Source organism: Neomonachus schauinslandi, chromosome 10, assembly GCF_002201575.2.
Source record: "Neomonachus schauinslandi chromosome 10, ASM220157v2, whole genome shotgun sequence".
Taxonomy (NCBI): Eukaryota; Metazoa; Chordata; class Mammalia; order Carnivora; family Phocidae; genus Neomonachus; species Neomonachus schauinslandi.
The window spans coordinates 80,126,647-80,148,862 of record NC_058412.1 but is presented as its reverse complement, the minus strand read 5'-3'; the positions used below and the strand labels follow the sequence as shown (position 1 = coordinate 80,148,862).

The following is a 22,216-nucleotide window of genomic DNA, read 5'->3' as shown; positions in this document are numbered from 1 at the left end:
CTTGGCTGCCTGAGCTCTGCATTCTCCCCCTTTCAGCCTGGGACCAACCAAAAGCAACAAGGAAAATGGAAAACAGAAACAGAAACCTCATTTCCAGCTAAACTGAGAGACAGCCTGAAAATATCTGCAAAGACTTCTAAGACCTCCAGTTCACACAGGAGCCGAGAGGGAAGTGGAGGAAGATAAAGGAGAGGGATCCCAGCAGCAGCACATCTCAAGGAGCAAAGGAAAAGGGGAGTATACACACATACTGATTTCTTTTTTTTAAAGATTTTATTTATTTATTTGTCAGAGAGAGAGCACAAACAGGGAGAGCGGCGGGCAGAGGGAGAAGCAGGCTCTCTGCTGAGCAAGGAGCCCGATGTGGGGCTCAATCCCAGGACCCTGGGATCACGACCTGGCCGAAGGCAGCCACTTAACCTACTGGGCCACCTAAGTGCCCCACACATACTGATTTCTTAAAGATGAAGGACCCATGAGGGGCAAAAGCACTCACCTGCAAAGAGAGGAAAATCTGTACTCAGTTTTCCTGCAACCGACTTTTGGGCCATTTCTTTTTGTCAGTCAATGACAAATATTTGTTATCTTTCATTTTTGGGGGGTTTTCGTTTGTTTGATTGTTTGTTTGTTTTAAGTAGACTCTAACCCTGGCATGGAGCCCAAGGCGGTGCTTGAACTCATGACCCTGAGATCAAGACCTGAGCTGAGATCAAGAGTTGGATGCTTAATGGACCAAGCCACCCAGGCGCCCCTCTCCTTTCAGTTTTGTCATTTATCTTATGACTTAGGGCTGACCATCTCTATCTACTTTGTTAATAACAAAAGGAATCCCTATTCCCCAAACAGTTCTGATTGAAGCTTTAATGCCAATAAAGAGCTAAAAATGATTTATGGTTTAAATATTCCCAAATTACCTTCTGGGACCTAGAGTGTAGATAACACTTAATTACCCCGGGCTAGTAAAAAGGAGCTAGATCACCAGGAATCCAAATTAGTGGATTCTATTCATGCAAATGTTCCCTCTTTCATACCCAGCTCCATCTTTCCTGCTTAAGAGGTGCCAAGAGGTGACTCTGAGTTTGAACTTTTACTGAGAAGCTGAAATTAAAGGGCTAATTGAAGCAAGTAAAGTCCAAAGTTCTCATTTAGCAGACATCCTTAATCCTCTAGTCTTTGTTTTAACTAATAAACAAAATGGCTGTCAAACTTCAGTCTCTCTCCTCTAACCAATGCTGGCCTTCACTTTGCAATCCTCCTCCCTATAGATGCTGGATAATGGACATTTGTCTCACTACCACTGGGCCTGAAAGCAATTTCCGTGGCATGTGTTACAAATGAGCTTGAGCTGAAGTTATAAACCACCAAACTAACCTGTATCGTGTCCTTAGGCAAAGTACAGCCTAGGGTTTAAATGGACAGTGGAGAATACTGCATAAAGTACTAGAAACAGCCGGAGCCTCAACACTCAAGCATTCTCACATACGAAGTTCAAATGGTCAACATGCAACTTCAATAAACCCTGGGCCACTCTGGGTTTCTGTTATGTTCAAAGAGCACTGAGAAGAGTCTCAAAAATACTACAAAAGAGTTTGCAAATAAACTGCAAAAAGGGTTACACAAACAGCAATGTTGTCCCTCCTACAGAGGAAGGTTACGTCCTATGTTTTCTTCCATAAGCCCGGGCTGAATATTTCCAGTCTCCTTAGTTAGAAAGGCACTGGTTTTCTAAACTAGGAACAAAGGATAAAGTTTTCAGATTGAGACTACAAAACACATAAAGATTCCCCCTAACCCCAAAATACTCTTGAATAACTTGGGTAATAAACCATGTGTTGTTATTTACATTAGCCTCCACTGTTTAGTATCAATACAGGGCTTTCTTGTTGTTTTGGGTTCTTTTTCTGCTGTAGGATATATGAATCAAGGTGTATGAATTAAGTAGAAACAGAAACTACTATGAATGAGAAATCTGGAGCTGTGAAATACATAATAAAAGGAAAAAAAAATCAAAAGGTGTTTTTTGAGCCCCAAGTGAAATAGAGAGAAATGATGTTTCTATGAATTACAAATGAAAACGCTGTGGGTAACCAGAGCACCAATGTTAATAGTATTAATGAATTAAATGAGCAGGTAGTACAAAATGTATTTTCCCACTGCAGAATATAACTAATTCCACTACATTAACAACTAGATTACAGAAGAGCAGGTGTATTATACCCAATGTAATTCTTTTCTCATCCCTTACTCTTTTTTCTTAAAGATTTTATTTTTAAGTCATCTTTGTACCTAACATGGGGCTGGAACTCACAACCTGAGATTAAGAGTTGCAAGCTCCACTTGACTATGCCAGCCAGGTGCCCCTTTCATCCCTTACTCTTAAATGGAGCTACAGTTGAGGCATTCATTTAAAAAAAAAAAAAAACAAAACTCCTAAAGTTAAGGCATTCTTAGAAAAAATGTTTTCCTGTGAAAAAGTCTGAAGTTTCAGAAAAATATGTACACATGAACTTGGACCCAGAGGCCAAGAGAAGAAAAGAAATCAGGTCAAGCCTGAGCTCGCCAACTTAAACCACAAACAGAAACACCCTTTGCAAAACTGGTATGATGCTATCTCTGGGCCCCTGCTGTTCTGCATCCAAGCACAATATGCTGATGAGTAACTGTGGGGCAGGTCCTTAAGTTTTTACAAGCAAGGAAAACATTTCGAAGACCACAAGGAATGTGAAGGCCTGCCAGTCCAAAAGCGTAAGCTCTCCCTCCGAAGTTACCTGAACAGGTAAGCCAGGGGAAAGGTATTATGTCAGGAGGCCACAGAAAACATCCCTTTGAGTGTCTGGCTACCAATGTGAATAAAGAAAGAGAAAACCAACTGGACGTTTCCCTTTTCCCACCTCTTCTAGCCGCCGCCTCTGTTCTTTCTGTTGCTCAATCCGTTTCTGCCTCTCTGCCAGCAGCTGTCTTTTATATTCTTCTTGCTCCCGGAGCTGTTGCTCCTGCAGTAACTGCTGTCTCCGAAGAGCCTCGGAACGTTCCTTGTTCTCCTGCTGCAGTCTCAAGAAATCCCTCCGAAGCGTCGACTCACCAGGCACGTTGACAATGGAGCTGGAGGAGGAGGACGCAGGGCTTTCAGGGGTGCGCACAGATCACTCTGCCCTCCAGGTGAGACCGGGGCCCCAGCCTGCTATTCTATTCATCCTCCTACTGAGTTCCTCCCTCTCTGAGGCTCAACTAATAAACCCATGGGAGTAACTGTATCTACATTCAATAGTATTACATCTTTTATCCGTTTCACAAATATCTTCAACTCCATCCTGGATGTTTGCTTGGTAAGACATCTCTACTCAGGATTCTCACATCAACTCAAACTCTGTACAAGGAAAGGTGGAAATCCCCTTCTCCCACTTGATGAGTAGAAGTGGACCCACCTTCCTCTTTGACCACCTTACTTCCCACCAAGTCTTACCATGTATGCTCTCCCACTGCCTGTTTCCAGAGTAAGCAGCTGAGCCCAAGTGGGTCCCAAGAATGAGCCGCGGCACAGATAAACAGCATCACCGCTAGCTGGTCTCCCTGCTGAGAGCCACGGCTCCATTTCCGATACCCAGAAAAACATGGCAAATCAATCTCCTGAAACCGCCTCTTTCCTTGTGTCATGCTCCTACCCAAGACAATTACACTGCTCACGAAATCAGTTCAAATTACTCCAAAATACTTAGTCTCAAATAGATTCAAATATTCTATGTAAGAAGAAAAACATATGGAGTTTTAACAGTACATTTTCTTATCTCTTCATCTGCTCTCTTCAAACTCCCATTGCCTGGACATAGGTCTCCACAGGTCTTTCAACATACCCTTCCAGGCTCTTTTTGTCCAATGAGTCAAGTTATGTATAGCTGAAGGCATGAAGGACTGCCAGGCAAGACCATTATTAAAATTTTAAAACCCCCCATTCTCTGAATAATTAGTTACTCTAAGGTTCATACTACCAAACCTTCAACCTTCTGCTTCATTGTACCTTGGGAAGCCACAGACACCCAAAACATAGTCTGTAAGATGGATCAGGGCAGAATATACACAAGTAGAAGAACTGTATTGCTGATAACCATACTTGTGGGAAAAGCAAAATAAAACAAAACAAAACAAACATTTTGGGAAAGACTGTAGTGTTTTTCAACGGAGGCCCGACTGGCCCCTGGGCAGGACAAGTCTTTGTGAACAGGACTCTTTTATACACTGCACAGCGCATACCATCCACGCCTCCTAGAGCAGCAAGCGCCAGCGGTAGGCTCCCTGTCCCCAGAACCAAATGCAGCCCCACACGCTGCCAGATGCAATCTCGGGGAAGCACCGCTGGATGCGAGGATCCAGAGGGGGGAAATGTTTATAGGAATCTTTCAAAGGATGAAGAAGAGTGAAGATATTAAGGCACTTTCAAGGTACTTGAAGATTTCTTGAAATCCTGGCATCGATATAAAACCATTTCTTCATAAGCAGGAAGCTGAACAGTGAGTGGCTTTATCATTACCTTGGCTCTCCCTCCTGTTCAGGCACTTCCTCCTCTTCTTCCTCACTCCCACTGTACTCATATTCAGTTTCATCTATAAAGAAAAGGGCAAGATAAACGGGACAGTTCACAAATCATGACACATGCATCTCCAATAGCATTACAGCAAAAAATAAACAATATGTCCTTTATGAAAATAATAACATGTACAGAGAACCTGGAAGGAGGAGAAGTGTGACATCCAATTCCTAGACTGAACGGCAGCATTCCCTGGGCTACCCTTACTCCGCATGAAGAGCGGATTCTACTGCATTCCAGACAGCTCCTTATGGGATGCACTGGGGAGGGGGTCCAGGGCTGTGAGAGGGGCTCTCAAGCTCTTGACACATGAGAAAAGTGGTCCCAAAGAGTCAGCAAATTTGGAAAGTCCCATTGATGCCAAAATGCAAAAGAAAGAGATTTAACAGCCCAAACCAAGGCAACTAGGAGACGTCATTTGGTTATTATTGGCACTCAGGGAACCACTTAGAGCCCAGCAGAAAGGTCTGCAGGCCTGACCACGGGTGAAGCGCAGGAAGCACTCAGAGCATAAAGACATGAAATCAAATGTTCCCACAAATTTACAAAGATGAAGCCGGGGAAAAACTGATGCAGAAACAATACAGCAAAAGGAGAGAAAAGTTGCTCTCCTCTCACCAGATAAAGCACAAATTTCAACATGAGCAACCTGTTTTCACTTCAACAGGTTTTATGCCCTTTTCCCCAAAGTAACAGCCCATCTTATTGGACGCTGTACCTAACGTCAGTACCCAACTTTGAGGGAGCATTGCACTCCAGAGAGCAATCAAAACTAAAAAGGTTGAAGAGATTTACAAAACCAATCTATTCACAAAACACATTTCCAACTTTTTTCAGAGACACAGAACTTGAAAATCGGTGTCCTGGTTAAAGAAAACAAATCTGAGAACTTAAAATGGGGTTGCAGTCTATATCATATATAATTATACACAAATATTTCTACAAATTCATGAGTCTCTATATATGACATTAGTTCTTTTCATTGCTAGACAGTCAAAACTATGTAATTTTAAAGAACATTAAAATAGCCTATCTTCCAAAGAAAATTCCAACCTAAATAATCTTTGGACTCCTTTAAATAGTACTGTGTTACGTTTAAAATTTTGTACTGTAAGTTCTTCCTTATTGACAAGGGGATGAGGGTATTTGAAAGGTAAATGAATGCCAAGGGGGAAAAAAGGCCACTGTGACTTGAAAACTAGAAAATGAAGATAAAGTGCTCCACTGTTCCCACCTGCAAATGTGCACGAGACTCCAGGCTGAGTAGCCAGTAAATGCCTGGCACACAGCAAATGTTCCAGGACTGTCAGCTATTATTAAGAAAATACATACTGGGAAAATGATCCAATCTACAAATAACCTTTTCCCAAGAAAAAGCTTTGTTTACAAACTTTAGTTCACTTGTTGTAACTGCATAGCTTAACGTACAAAGCTTAATTACGTTTATAACTGAATTTATCAGAGGGCCAAAAAGCTGTTATGAGCATCACTGATGATTTAGCTCTGAAGACTGAAATGAACATGTAAAAAGCTCAAACAGACCTCCAAAGAGGACTGTGAATAACTCTTCTATCGCCTTGAACTTGCACTTTTTAGTTTTTTTCTTTGACCTTAAAGTTTGAATGTCAAGAAAAATTCATTATCAAGATGCCAGGTATTCAAATGTCTTTCTGTAAAGTTATGGTAAGAATTCATAAATTCATAGTTCTTTGATCACTGTGAGCTCGAGGCCTTAGGAAGGGCTGTGAAAACGGTGACGAAGCTTGACTACACCTTGCTGGACAGAGGTAAACAGAGGGCACTCCAAGCAGGTGGACACAGAACATGTAAAGATATAAAACCAAGATACTGGGAACAGAAAGGAATGTTAAATAATTGGCATAAGGGCATGTTCATGTTGTGCCGTAACGAGAGAAAAGTAGTCAGGTGACCACGCCACCTGCACAGAGTACAGCAATAAGAAACCCAGAGGGTTCTTGAGCAGGAGAGAAATGGGTGAACATACTGATGCGGATGTTCACAGCTGATGCTCAATAAACCTTGAGTGATGTATTCAGAATGCCCATAATGAAGAAAAAGAGCAGCACAAAGACATGCTCCTGTGGGGGAACGAGAGAAACACCCCTCCGTGTTGACCAGCCACAGCGCTTTCTATCTGGTGTCCGCCTGGTGACACAACACGCAGCTCCAGTCAGCTCGACCTGAGCCAGGCTGGACCTGAGGCTCATGCTCATGACTGACCTGCAGAGCAGAGACAAGCTACTCCAGCCCTGGCCAAGGGAGCACACACTCCTGGGTGGAAAAGGAGTAACCTATTCTAGTGGCAAAAACCTAAAATATTATTTTTTCAAGATGAAAATAAAAACAGGTCAATACCTTTCTCTCCTCTCTTCTTTCTGGTCCGGTCTATGTGGTCCTTAAGCTGGATTCTAACTTGCCTTTCATTTGGCTGATCCCTTATAAAAGGATGTTTCAAAAGCTGCTCTGTGGAGGGTCGCTGCATGTAATTCTTCACCAGGCACCCTTCTATAAAACTAAAAAATTTCTTTGACCTATAAGAGGAAGTAAAAAAGATCATCAAATTTCCATTGCAAAGAGCAAGACTCCATAATATGAGTGAATTATTAGTCTGAAAACATATAAGAGCTTCAGAATTCACTGTGAACATTCTGCAAATGCACAGGAAAGTATTAGGAACTCGGGACCATGGTGGATAAGAAGCATCATTTAAGCATGGTTTAAGAGTTATGCCACATTATCGACAACAAATCACCAAAAGAGAGCTTTGAAGGAAGTCAGATTTAAACAAACTGGGTTTAAATGTAATGTTGCTTATTAATCGTTGAATCACAGAGGTGGAGAAAGCAAGGGGGTAAAGGAAGGCTTTTGTGAAAATGAAGGCAGACAGAGGACAGCAGATGTCCGGAACCTGGAAGACAAGGATGGACATAGAGATAAGGAGTCGGTATATGACCAAATGCTGGGGCTCTTGAACCTGTTAATAAGACATTTCAATCAGTTTCCAACTGATTTATCTATCAATTCTCTATGCTTAATGTACAGAAGTAGAAATACGTAATAGTTCTAAGGAGGGCAAGGATTCTGTCACCTACATTTACCCTACCAGCTACAACTATTTTTGCCTGTTTCTCCATGCCTGGCTCATGATGACCCCCATCCCTGGTCTTGGCCAAGACACTCACCCATCCTATCTTTTGAGACTCAGGTAAGGCGTCGTCTCTTTAGGTAAGGCTTTCCTGGCAACACTCTACCCCTACATCCCCAAAGTTAGGAGCCTTTCCTCTAGGTTGTCTGCATTTAATAGACTGTACATGTCATGTTTATGTTTCTGTCTCCTCTGCTGAGGTACAGGTCAGGAATTGGTTCTGATTTTTCAATGTCGGCAATGCCCAACACTGAGCATGGGCAGACCACAAGAGGTATGTAATAAATTTTTGTTGAATGAATGAGTTGTTCAGTCTTTTAAAAATGTGATTTAGAAAATTAGTTCAGTTCTTTCCAATTACTTCACTGCTTTTAAGAATCATGTCTACTGTCTTGTATTTCCATTCAAACTTACCATTTTTTTCAATTCAACAAATATTTATATATCAACAATTTACATTTGTTTATGCTAGGCTCTGTAAGAAATACACATAGGAAATAAAGTGGAGGAAATCTATGTACAAACAACAGCAGATGTGTTATCAAACTGCCAGAGGAAGAAAGAAAAGAACTACTGCTACAAGAGGTTAGACAAAAAGGTAGGATAGTCGATATTCTAGAGATGGGAGAGAGAAGCCACCATTCCAGAATGAAAGGAACAACATGAACAAAGGTAGAAAAGTACTAGAGAGTAATGAATCATTTTCTGATGCTAGTATGAAAAGTGGAAAAGAACAGAAAAATAGGTCAGGGTCGGCTCAGAGAAGGGCTCTCAAAGTCATTCAGCGAAGTTGTGACTTTATCCTGTGGTTAATGAGAATGTTGTAGTGGACCTTGTTTTTAACACAGAGATTCCTAAACTCCACTGCCCACAAAGACCACTTGAGGAGTTTATCAAAAATACAAATACCTGGGTCATTCCTCGGACCTAACAAACCAGAAACACTAAGGCTGAAACCCTAAATTAAAAGATTCCCAAGGGATTCTTACCTACCAAGTCTAAAAATTAACATTTGGGAATCAATGATCTACAATATTTTCTTTAAAATCGATTGTTAAGTTCTGCTGGAAGAGAGTTCGCTGATCACTTCTCCAAAACCAGCAGTAGCAATGTACATTGGTGGATAGGAAGACAGCAATCAGAAAGGAGGAAGAACATTATGTGTGCAATCATCTCATCTTCTGGAATACTTGGGTAAAATGAGAGCAACGATTTAAATGGATGAAAATGCATCTAATCAAGTTTAAAGAAAGTTTCATGTAAGAACACAGAAAGAATCTGTCATCTACATCTGTCTCTTTACATCACTGTATTATACACAGAGTGGTTAATCCCAAAATGCAAGTAACGGACAGAATAATCAGAGTGGGGCCAGCTGACAAGACTTGTGAATTGCGAGGTACCCTGAAGACACAGCATAAACTCCGTTTTTAAAAAAAATAGCATTATTTAATTTAGCTGGCCAGCCCCACAGCTTACTCCTTGGTGATGCCCACTATATACATTTGGTTTCCCTAGGGCTGGCCACCATAGATGTCCAGAGTTATCAAGTTTCAATACAAGAGACCAACTGGGGCTAAAATCTTGGCAATCATACTGCCTTAGAGAACCCTCTAAAACCTGGTAAGTGGAACTAGATAAGCTCAGTTATCTGGAGTTAAATGTGGTTAAAGACAGTATAAAAAGAATGAGAAAAATCCTGCCAGCAAACAAAAGGTGGGGAGAGACAGGAACAGGGAGAAGTGTGAAAGAAGCAAGAGTAAAAATACGTGTGTACATATAATGCCCACAGATGGGAAAAGAGAACTACAGGACATCAGAAAATGAGCAACCAAGAAGAAAAGAGCAGACAGCAAGAGCTAAAAGACCAAATCCAGAAGAGAAAAAGGCTTGAAATTGAGATCTTTTGCATATTTCACAATTAGAGTCGAAAACCCAAGAAGAGACGACACTCACTGGAAACCCAGTGAGAATAGTTACAGAAGGGAAAAAGACCACCATGGTAGTAGGTGTGAGCACTAATAAGACCGATGTGCCCAGGAAAACAGGAACAGAAGGGGAGAGGGCCCACATGCACGAGGAGCCTGAGTGGAGACAGAATTGAGAGGAAAGCACTCAGAAAAAAGTTCAAGAGGAAATAAGTAAGCAAAATTCTCAGGTGAAAACAAAGCACTACCCTTTCCCTCAACACTTTTAAAACTAAACCAAATCAACACTTTCCCACACCATCACAATTCTTAAAGTTTTCGCCAGGGAAGGTCACCATCATTGCCCTTCACTGATAAGTGACTTTTCTGGAGCAAATATATGAGGGCCACAGGGAGAAAAGTGGCAGCCCAAAGACAGGACCATTCTTTTCATTTCTGGAATGAAAAAAGATGCACCTAATTTCAATGTTTTGCAACAATTAGGAGTAAATGCCTCCATTAACATTCGAATCCCATTTCACCTGAGGAGCTTCAAAGTCAGTACAGCTTTGCTTTTGGATGTGAAAATGCTTAGAAATGTATTATACTTAAAAGAGGGCTTAAATATTAAAATGAAACTTTTTCTTTAACCATGTTACAGTGTTTCCTATGGTCACTTGTTACTATTTTGTAATTAAAAGAGAATTTATCAAGAAAAAACATTTTAAAAAAAATACTTTTTAATTGGTGTTTCAGGGCACTGGCTCTTATGTTCTTTGGGAACTGGAATGACTAGAGTTTTGTACTGGAGTGAAACTGAAAAGGAACAGTTTTTTGTAAAAAGGAAAGAGCAACAACAACAACAAAGCATACATAGCTTACCATTTTTTTGACTTCAGCCTGGGAGGAGGGTTTCTGGGAATGAGAAACAGTGCTCTCATTGGATGCATGTCACAGAGAGCTGGGGAGAGGAGACGGTGACGTCAGTATGGCACTTTTTACTCATTCTTTATTTCTAGGGCTCACTCAAAATATCTAATGTGCTGTCCCATCACCTGACGGACAATCTTTATGTCAAGCAGTCTAGACATTCAGATATGAACCCTAGGGCATAACCTGAGTTCCCCATTTAAACACAGCAAAATATAAGGAGGTCAAGAGCAACAAGAAGAATACACAATTTCAAATTGACATTGGAAAGTTTTTGTAAATCAAAGATAAATACAGATTTATAGTCTTAAGGGAGTGAACAGCTTAAGTTTCTAAATCATCTATAAGATCGCAATGAAAATAATTTTATTGTCACAGGGTCGTGGTGAGGATTTAAATCAGACACTGCTTGTAAAGGCATTCATACAGTGCCTAGACACAGTAAGCGGCTGTGAAGCCCTCCAGAAATGTTAACTGTTCGTTCGCTGTAGTGCTAGGAAGGAGCAAAGACGAGAGAATAAAACAGACTATTTGATTCTGTGCAAGTACCGTTTGTACTTCTACCACTTGCCCAATAAAGCTATGTCAGGTGCACGCAATGTCACAGTAGGTAATGTGCATTTTCGTGTCTATTTACCTTCATGAGAATCTTACAAGGCAGCTGGGAAATGGGGGCCAAAGAAGACAATCTATTCCCACTGTGAAAGAAAACTGAAACAAAGGATCCGGCAATACACCCCTGTCTCAATTCCTCAGACGGAAACATGAGCAAATACATGGTGGTCAAGACTGACATCCATTTCTTGTACCGCAAACTAAATTTTAGCCGTTGGAAATTTTTTTCATTCATTCAACAAATATTTATTCAGCAGCAACTAGGCAGCAGACAAGTATACATTCTTTGTATACCCCCCTTTTTTAAGGGGACCAGCAGATAATGCTGTTTTATCTCTATTCCCTGCAATTCTACCCCTGTCTCTGCTCAAAAATCAATTTTATGAAGTTGGCATTCAGTTAATTCAAAGGAGAAGCAAGTTTCACAAGTAACAAAACAAAACAAAACAAAAAAACAAACAAACAAAAAAAACCCCACAAAAAACCCAGACCTTATTCTACAGATAAAAAGTTATGCCTCTGTTGGTAAAGTCAACGGAAGTATTACTAAAATTTCATGTGTCAGGACCAGTTTCATGTGTTAGGATTTAGTTTCATTGAAGTTTAAATTGTAAAATGAAAATTACTGCCTATTATTCTGATGTCAGCGTAATTCAGGTCACACATCTGAATACAACTTAAATAAAAGATAAAATGTAACCTACAGACTTCAGGGATCTTCAAAAGGAACACTGGATGCCAAGAATCCTTTTACATCTAAAACTTCACTGTATTTATGCTTCCTTCATCTGAATGTCCCACTAGGCATGGCTTTACCCATGAAGCCGTTCTGTTTGAAGCCTTGAGACTAGGTTTAAGTCACATATAACAACTGGGCTAAAAAGGAAAGAATGTTACTTACGGGGAGCACCTTCTGCCATCTCAATGGCTGTAATGCCACAAGACCAAAGGTCACTCTGCAAAAATAAAACAGTATGTTACAGGTACTGGATTGGATAGGAAACCACTAACTTACCACGGCTGGCTACTCAAACAAATGATATAAAGGCATTTTTGAAAAGAAGTTTGCCATGAAATTAAAAGCAAACACATATGTAAGAATACCTTCCAAATGAATGAATGAATGAATGAAAAAATAAAGGTAAAATTGGTTTGCTAATTAGAACCACTCGCATCTATGACTGAACTAGAGGTGGCCCACAGAAAAGCTTCTTTCTAACTGCCACTGAGTGCCCTGCTGCTCAGTATATTTCATTTCTTTACATTCACTAACCTGGACCCCTGGCCCAGATTTATGTTTAATTTTATGTTTATGTTATTATCTAAAATTTAATTAAGATGTTAAAATTTTAAAGGCTAACCTGAAACTAATATAACACTGTATGTTAATTATACTTGAAATAAAAAAAATTTTTTTAAAAAAGCACTCTTTTATAAAAGGTCCAACAGTTGAATTAATAAAATCTACTGTAGTTCACTAATTTGAATCACAGTGCTGATGAGCCTCTCCACTCTCCCATCAAACTTTAATAAGGGGTGAGCAATAAGCTGTCTTTCTGTGCATGGAAACTCTTCCTTCTGAGTCCCCTGTAATATTAATTTTAAAATTTGAATTTTAACTTCACTCCCCACTCAAATACAAGTTCCATGAGGGCAGGCACTTTAGTCTGTTTTATTCACCTCAGTATCCCCAGAATTGTGACTGGCATGTGGTAGGCACTCAACAAACATTGGCTGATTTCTTAAAATCCAAGCAAGATTTTTAAAAGTAGACAATGGGTAGTTATTATCATTAGCATTCTCTTGTTTATATACTATTCTAATGAAAGAATTACTTAAAAGTTGCTCAGCTTAAGCATTTTCTAAATAACCTATAATTACGTTACACAATTCAAACACGTGTGATTATAAGAAGGATAGGCCCACAAATTTCTCCTTTATTTTTATGAGGTTTTCTCTACTATAGGGTGCAAAGGAGGGATTTCACCCAACTTGACCCAGTGACTAATCTCAGCAGCATCAGTGGTGGGACACGCAGATGTTCCATGCCACTTGGTGTGATGTAACACAAACCATACCTCTCCTGGAGCAATCTTGCTTTAGGTCTTTCTTGATACTAATTGAATTTCTCCAGTTTATAAGAAACAAGGTAAATGCCTTACAAAGATTGTAAAATTAAAATTCAAAAATGGTTAAGACAAATCTGGATGGTGGAATACTGCCTCTTCAACAAGTCAGTGTCATGAAAAAAAGGGGAAGGGGCTGGTTAGCCTTGATTAAAAGATACTCTGTAGCCAAACAGCCAAATACAATGTCTTGTTCTATATGAAACACTCGTTTGGATAAGTCAGATACTAACCAGTTGGGACTAATTATAGACTCCATATTAAGGAGTTATTTTTCTTTTCTTTTTTTTTTTTTAAAGATTATGTATTTATTTATTTGAGAGAGAGAGAGACAGAGCACGAGCAGGGGAAGAGGCAGAGGGAGAGGGACAAGCAGACATCCCGCTGAGCAGGGAGCTCGATGCGGGGCTCAATCCCAAGACTCTGGAGATCATGACCTGAGCCAAAGTCAGATGCTTAACCAACTGAGCCACCCAAGTGCCCCAAGAAATTATTTTCCATTTACTTAAGCATGATAATATTTTGGGTATGCTGGAAGATGTTTTCAAATTTTGGAGATAACAAAATGACATATTCAAGAGTAAAAAGCCATACAGTCTATATAATCTATTTTAAAATACTCCAGCATATGAAAAAATAAAATAAAAATTCCACCATACCATAAACTTAAAATAAGTTTCATTAACTGGGTATTTATAATAAATACTAAAATATACTGGAAAGTGTAAAGATATGAACTCAAGTTTGAATAACATTAACAGGTACATAAAACACTCTGACTCATTTAATTATGGCAAAACAATTTTTTTAAAAAAATAATTTTTGCAAACATATTCAACCCGAATCTGATGATCAAATATGGGTTTTACATTGGGATCAAAAAAGTGCATTACTGATATAAGTCCCTAGAGGTCACTCTAATAATTTAAATATATTTGTGTACCAAATCAAGCGTAAAGCTCTTTAACAATACTCTAAAATTTCACATAGATGAAGCTACTGCTATATATTCCAACAGTATTTTTAAAAGTATAATAAATAACTGATTATAATATATTCTTCAAGTTTAAAAGGACAGCAAACAGGGCAGAGTATTTAACTTACTCATGACAAAAAGCTCTATGCACAAGACAGTGACTCATGCTGCTGTGAAAGCAGTATATTACTTAGTAAGGAGAACAAAGGTGACAGGGAACGAACAACAACAAGACAGCATCTCAGTAATGCCCCGGAAAATCTGCACCTGCAACAAGGTTCCCAAGCCTTCCTCACTGAACCAGCAGGAAGGGATAAGAGCTGTGCTATCTATAAACAGAGCGCCCATCCCTCAGGAACACGAGGGGCCCAGTGAAGGCCCGGAGCACAGGCTTACTCTGTAATCGTAGGTGGCATCTGGGTTCTCATCACAGGCGATGACCTCAGGAGCCATCCAGTAGGGCGTGCCTATGAAGGTATTTCTTCTCCCAACCGTCCGGTCGAGCTGAGCACTCACACCGAAATCAACTGTGGGAGGAAGAGAAAGAAGTAGAACATAATTAACAAACAAGTAAGCCACAAGACGAAGAAATGTGAGGAGGAGGTGTCTTCAGTGTAAACTCAAAGAGTAATACTTTATGGACATGCAAACTCCTTAAGGTCACCAGCATCGATAAGGAGCACTGTCTCCAGAGCAAAGCTGCCAAAATGACAAAATCCTCTTCCAGTCTGCCGGCTCCTGGGCGGCCTGGACCCAGCTACTTCCCCGAGCTTCCACGACAGTGACCACTAGAGGGACTTTTGGATGAATTAGGATGTTCAGTGCTTGCAGGAAACATGCCTGCTACAAACAAGATCAAGTCATAGAAAGCTCCAAGTTCAGGAGAACTGACTAACACCCACGTGACTTTGCTTAAGCAGCACTTAACCACAGAAAGAGAAGAAACCCACAAAGGTTTTCGGGAAAGTACACAGTAATGAATTCAATAAAGAGAATCAAGCTAAATCACAAATATACTAAGAAACACTCCTCAAAGTACCCGGGACTTCAGATTTTTCACAGTGACCCCTACATCCCACACCGCTGAACAATGACAGTGGTCTAGAGGAAAGTTCAGGTTGGGAGGCAGAGGTGGCAGGAAGACCAGGGTCTCTAACAGAATGTTTGCGGCATCACTATGCACACTGCCATTACCCCTAGGAGGACTGCAGGATGGTGGATGAGCTCCTGCAGAAGGGCCTAGGGAGGGCTGAAATCACTCACAGGGGTTGGGTTATAGATTCAACTTCTGTAGGCAGAACATGCTCAGGAAACCAACTGGCCCGGAGGTGGGCTCACATGTCCTGACACAGAGACACCTGGGCCAGGCAATACATGCCATTTGCAGCAACTCAGACAGCAGTCACAAGTGATCACCAAGTGATTACGGAAGGACCATCACAGTCCTAGCACCAGGGCGCCAGCGCAGGGAACATACACAGCTTACTGAGTCACTGGGAATGAGAACAATCAAGTGCCTCCTATCTTAGCTTTGAGGGGATTTCCCCAATGGGCACACTATTGCTCCACAGATGAGCAATAAATGGAGGTACTGTGCAAGAAGGCAATAATGAAGATTTTATTTTTAAGGTGTAACTACTGTGCCTAAGATTTTTGAAAGATGGACTAGATTCTTATAAGCATAAACAATTTTTTTGTGTGATGCCTTAGTGGAAAAAAACTTAATGCTAATTGTTAAAAATTTGACAGAACCATTATATAAAAGTGGATTGAAAAAATTTCAAAACCAGGTAAAGGAAACAAGAAATACAGAAGAACCATTATAAAATCATCTCCAGGAAGATACTTTGGACTCCATCCACCCATGCATAAATTTACTGAGCACCTACTACATTTAAGGCACTATGCTAGGTGCCAGATAAGAATGCTCTCGTAAATAAAACATCCTAGTTGCTACACTTCCAGAACTTAAATTCTAGTAAATAAGTCAGAAATATATGTAAACAAATAGCTATATAATTATAAATTGTGATCAGGATTAGCTAGGAAATAAGCTGTAGATCAAAAAGTCAGGGAATACAGATCAGAGTGTTAGGGAAGGCCTCTGAAGATGGGGGAAAAAACTGCAACCTCAAAGCTGTTCCCAATGGGGAACAGTATGTGCAAAGACCCTGCGAGACATTCCAAGGAAGTAAAAAAATGAGTGAACTGGACAAGGAGAGAAGTGAGGATGGTCACAAAATGGGGCTGGAAAGTAGCAAGGGCCATGGCTTTTTATGGGCCATGGTAAGAAATGCAGATTTTATTCCAGGTGAAATAGGAAGCCACTAACTGTCTTTAAAGAAGAAAGTGCCATGATCTGATTTAAACATTAGTCTGTCTACTATATGGAGAGCAGAGCAGGGGGAGAAGCATGGTGGGGAGGGAGGCTGGAGACAGACAAAGCAATAAGCCCACTTCCCACTTCTTAAATAGAACAGAAAGAGAAAATGTGGGTAATAGAGCTTTTAGCTAAATGCCAACGAGGTAGGGAGTGCTGCTGGTTTGCACCAGGGGCAAGTATTAGATGATGTGGCACATGCGTCACATACCAAGTTTCACCTCTGCATTCTCAGTCAGCAATACATTCTGGCCCTTGATGTCCCGGTGAATCACATGATGGATGTGAAGATGTGCCAGGCCCTGAAAAGGAGAGACAGATCTGAATTTTAGTTCTTTGTTGCTGCAAATAAAGAGCCTGGAACACACTTTTTATAACAAAGTACACATGCAGGCCACAAGTTTTATGAACCATATTTAGAACATACTACAATTCAGTCTTAGTGCATTTCCAGGAAGACATCACCAATAGTACCACACAAACAGAAAGAAGTACCCACCTCCCAGTTCCAACGGGTTAGGTCCCCCGTGTGAGCAACATGACCAGTTTCTAGCTGCTCCTTGAAGACACACTCTAGATTACCATCTGCAGTTTCTCTGCTGTAATTTGTGCTATTTGTGTATAGGGTGGTTCCTTTCCCACGCTACACGTCCATCTTTCAGTGGGTGACCCTGTGGGTATATCTGAACTAGACCCATCCCAGGGGAAAAAACAAAGAGGCAGAGTGGGATTTCAAGTCTGGCTCTTGAACACTGCCTCGTTTTCCCACCGCATAGTGACAAATTGCTAACTGCTGACCAATCCCACCTCCACCCCAAGTGTGAAACAATTCTGCCATCGAAAGAGCTTTATGCTCAAATAAAATAGCTTTCTTTCCCAAGGAAATAAACCCTACTGGGCATACAGTACTTTCTGATGACCCTATATCGGGAACAAAGCCCGAGAGCATGTCTCTTATGAGAGAGGTGCTGGAAGAACAAAACCACATTTTGCATCCAACTATGAACTGAGAGACAACTCCTGTATTTGTTCTGTCTTTAGCTAGAGAAGCCGAATCTATAGCCTGCCTCCTTAACATACAAACAAGCTATCTATTCTGAAATGTCTCAATTCAAAAAGGCTAGATCAGAAGCAAGTGTTTAATTTTCCTGTTTGATTTTTTGTGTGAGGTTCTATTGTTATCATTACTGTGCAGGATATGCATTAAATATAACAGCTGCTCTAGAACACTAATTTTTCTAACACAGGGGGTTTCTAAACAGTAACTTACTAGTCTGCTTATAAAGCAGAATAGAGCGTACTTGATAGCTCTGTTTATTTTTCCACCACACAGGATGTGCAGTGTTATACCACAAAGCACTGACTAGGGGAAAAAGCGCTAAAAATATATGGTATGTTAGTGCTATAGTTAGGAAGAAAGTCTCTCCTTCCAGCATGGCATAACTCTGAACAGCAAAGAAGAAACCAAAACAAGTAGCTTCCCTAATTCTTTCATAATTCCTACTTCTACTACCTTCAGTTCATTTTACATTCTCTAACTTTCCCAAACCCCCTTCTTATACTTTCATAGGATTATCTTAGCAACAAACTTAAGTATCCACATCTTCTCAATGTGGCCTGTGTGCACTCTTGTTTCTTAAGAGCGATAAACGTTAAGAAACATCTACTTCCTGGTCCTACTGCTGAAGGATTGCTGTGTCTCTAGGTGAAACCACTCAAGGTGTGTCTAATACCTTGCAGGCAATGTGAACTTGAGTTATGATTATTCTAAACGAGTACATCTTTCCCTATATGAAGAGAGAATGTATGTTCAACTACTCTTGTATGTTCAACTATTCCATGCCAAAATTAAGCCACAATTATGCCTCCTTAGCAGAGATAGTCCAGATAAAAATACACACTAAATATCATCCTAGAGCAAATGCATCAATGTTTCAAAGCTAGAAAACATTTTTCCTGTAACTCTATCTCATTCATGGACATCGAACAAAGGACAGTCAAAGGATGTCCTTCAGTATTGGTTATGAAACACTGTTAAGTACCCATACTCAGTATGAACATCGGTTTCTACTAAAACGAATCAATGGCTGTGGAGACTATAAACGTGGAAGTGGGCTGGGATGAACACACTGACTTTGTTGGTAAACCTCTCGTCTCAAGGATTTCAGTGGGCGAGCCCACTGAAGAGAGCTTTCCTACTTAAGCCTGAGGCCTACAAGCTCATGACTCTCAACCTTTTGAGGATCTTAACATAATAACGGCATGTGAATCTAACACCTACTAAAGGATGAGGACAAGTTTGCCACTGCAGAAAAGAGCTAACCCAGCAATGTCTTTGAGAACCCAGGTTATCCACTCGGGCTGGCTCTTTCCATTCCAACAGCTCACCTCCTTCTTACCATATTGCTTTCTCTTTACCAAAGTGGACTCTCAGCGATTCCTGTGAAAAACACACACTAGCTTATGACACACTGACTCATCCAGAGGCTTGTTTGTTTTTAGTTCACTTAGACTTTTGTCGTAGGAAAAAAAACCCATTCTAGATGAAATATAAATGAAGGAAACACTTGTTTCAGGTGCCCACCAAGATGGAAAACATTTGATGTATCTCAAAACGATGTCCATTAAGCTATTATATTCAGGTTGACAGTCAGGGGCCTCAAACAACCTCGCTGTCTTTGAAATGATGCCTGAGATCAACGGAAGTAAAATAGCTAAATATACCTATTACATGATAGGTAAACAATGCTTGCCTATATATATAAAAAACATGTAAATTGTCTTTGATGGCTGAAATACATTTGATGCCTAGGACATTTATACTAAAATCTAGTTCTCCACTTGAGAAATCCCACACTGGAATTATATATAGAAAAGGTATGTGTAAGTATATGTTTATAATGGAAAACAATAACAACAACTATATTTACTGACAATCAGTTATGTACCCACATGTTACATTAAATGATTCATATATACCAACTCATCTAATTCTCATTACAGTGGTACTTCCTTCATTGGATTGGTATCCTAATTTTACAGAAGAAAGTAAGCCCTGAAAGGGGAGTAACTTTGCCAGGGGTATGCAGCAGGTAAGTAGCAAAGGCAGGACTCAAACCCATGTCTGACTCACTCTAACCACTATTCTTTCCTGCTGACCATGCCAAGAGTTTTAGTTGTTAACATAATAAATACATCTGCCCACTTGCTGAACTCCTTCATAGTAGTGCAGGGCAGGATACTTAGTTTTGTACTTTTAGACTCTGCCTCCTATAATAACCATAAAAGATAGGACCCTCATGTTTTAATAATGAAATCTGAGAGTGATTACAAAAAGAGGGTTCTCCCACCTCACCCCCTACAACTAATTTTCTTAAGGGAATTGCTTATTTTTTCAAGGGCTTCATAAAACATCTAAATAAAAAGGAATTAAAATTCATCTCTGTGAATTCTAAACAGCATTTTTTAAACCTACAGTCCTCTATGAAATTCAAACATAAAAGTAGGGTATATTTGCCTATAAGTAAAAAAAAAAATAAGTAACAGGTTTTTTTATTAGTGAGAGAAGCATAAAAATTAGATTCCAGTTTAACTCCACAGTCTTTATTTTTTAAGTGTGGTGGGTAAATGAAATCCAACCAAGTAATTTAAATGTGTAATTAAGGGGTAAAGTAGAGAGAAAAACTGGGACAGCTGGCCAAAGGAAAGGGGCTCACCGGTAACACATGCACTTTTCAAATGCAAAATATACAGACCCTTTGCCTGTCGTGTCAGCATACCTCTACTACTGAAAGCAATCATTTAGAATCTGCTAAAACAGTAGTTCAGAAACTTTAACATCATAAACCGGCTTTCCAAATGGCTGTAAACAACATTAAACATTCAAACTTTTCCTTGTTAATACTGCAAAAGAATCTAACAGTTAATGCCAAAGTCCACAAGATGATTTTGAGAGCCAGCGTTTGACAACATTAATATTGATTCATAAGCTTAGACAAAGGATTCCGATAAAAACAATAGAGACTATTTCTCTTCACTTGGATTTTGTTTTTAACACCTGGAGGGTGAATTCAGGGAAATGCAAAAAACTATTTTTGTTTAAGTCTACTTTCTTTAGATACTTGTCACAATCAAAACCATGATGTAGCTTAAACAATCAAAGCCAGCTAGTTACACAGAGCCCTTGGCTGTCATGAAAGAACAATCTATACAGTTATAACTAATGCAGAGAAATATTTCGGGCTAGGAAAATGAAAATGGGAACACAAGACCATGCACGGGACACCTTCTCCTTACCCTCAGAATTTCTCTGGAGATGTAAGCTATCCAATCTTCCTTGAGTGTGTTCCCTTTGGTGTTCTTCACAAGGTCTGTAATGGACCCAGCCCCACAGAACTCCATAACAAGCTACAGGGCAGAAAAGACAGGCGGTGACTAGCACATCCCAGCAACCAGCGAGAGCATCACCACGATCAGTACACAGTGGACATTAGTCAGGAAAGCAGAATCTAACTCCTTCCGCCTTTCCTGAAGATCTGGATATATGATCATTTTGGAAGCATCCAAGTTACTGAGAGCTCATTTCACCATCCAATTTATTCACTGTGTATGTTTGGTCCAGGAGATTAAGAGTTTCTGATATTTTACAGCACATCCCCCAGTACAGAGATTCTGAAGTATTCCTCCTCTCTCCCAAGTACATGGGCATGGGAGGACCATTTTGTCCTTAATCAGTACCCAATTATCAGATATCTGATAGAGATACTCTAACATCTTTTCTCATTTGCCAGAGTCAAAGATAACCTCTTTCACACATTATGATTCTCAAACTACTTTATATTCAGAGAAATGCTATTTTAAGCAGTACATAATTTTAAAAATACATTATTTACAATACCTAAATGTTTACACAGTATCAACAAAAGCCATGTTTTTTAAATATCTAGAAAATGAACTGAATTGAGCTGTTTTAAAATTTTAACTTTGATTGGATTTGGGCAATGAAAATAAAGGTTAAAATTAAGGCAAAATGTTACAAATTTTCTATAATGGCTTTAAAAAAATTAGAAAAAGTATTTATCTTCCTGCTTCATAAGTCCAGTACCTTTGGCATAACCAATGTGCTAACCATAGATCTGACAGCATCTCAGTGTCATCATCGTCAGTATAGATGTGGCTGAATAAGAGATAAGACTGCACATATATTAATTCCAGAAATTTCCCTGGAATTTACTGTTTTCAATTAACTGTTATCATTAATATTATTAATACTTATATGTTTGTCCCTTACTTCCAGGTTGTAAAGAAGATGCATTTAGTTGCACTTCCATATTAATTAATTTCCATAAATAAAGTTTTTACTGTATTGATTTTTCAAGCTCCTAATTTCCTTGCTATTTGGTTACATTCCTTTTAAAACATGCCATTTTATTCCTGAAACATAAAGTTAACTCTTTTCCATGCAATGTGAAATCAACATAAAAATAAACATTCAGTATACCTTTAACCAAGAAGGCCAAGGAAGATAACAGGCA

At 39.7% G+C, this 22,216-nt stretch overlaps 1 protein-coding gene across 37 annotated transcripts in view; it reads right to left on the bottom strand.

Annotated features, from left to right (window-relative positions):
* The window catches only part of MAP4K4 (mitogen-activated protein kinase kinase kinase kinase 4), a 190,716-nt gene that overhangs the window by 50,069 nt on the left and 118,431 nt on the right, over positions 1–22,216 (bottom strand). For all 37 annotated transcript variants that reach the window (XM_021680340.2, XM_021680341.2, XM_044919078.1 and 34 more), the window contains exons 5-12: positions 20,979–21,089; positions 16,894–16,984; positions 14,699–14,829; positions 12,102–12,156; positions 10,538–10,616; positions 6,959–7,134; positions 4,526–4,598; positions 2,892–3,102 (exon numbers count right to left, since the gene is read on the bottom strand). In XM_021680340.2, coding sequence (XP_021536015.1) covers positions 2,892–3,102; positions 4,526–4,598; positions 6,959–7,134; positions 10,538–10,616; positions 12,102–12,156; positions 14,699–14,829; positions 16,894–16,984; positions 20,979–21,089 — 927 coding nt within the window. The remainder of the gene's footprint in view (positions 1–2,891; positions 3,103–4,525; positions 4,599–6,958; positions 7,135–10,537; positions 10,617–12,101; positions 12,157–14,698; positions 14,830–16,893; positions 16,985–20,978; positions 21,090–22,216) is intronic.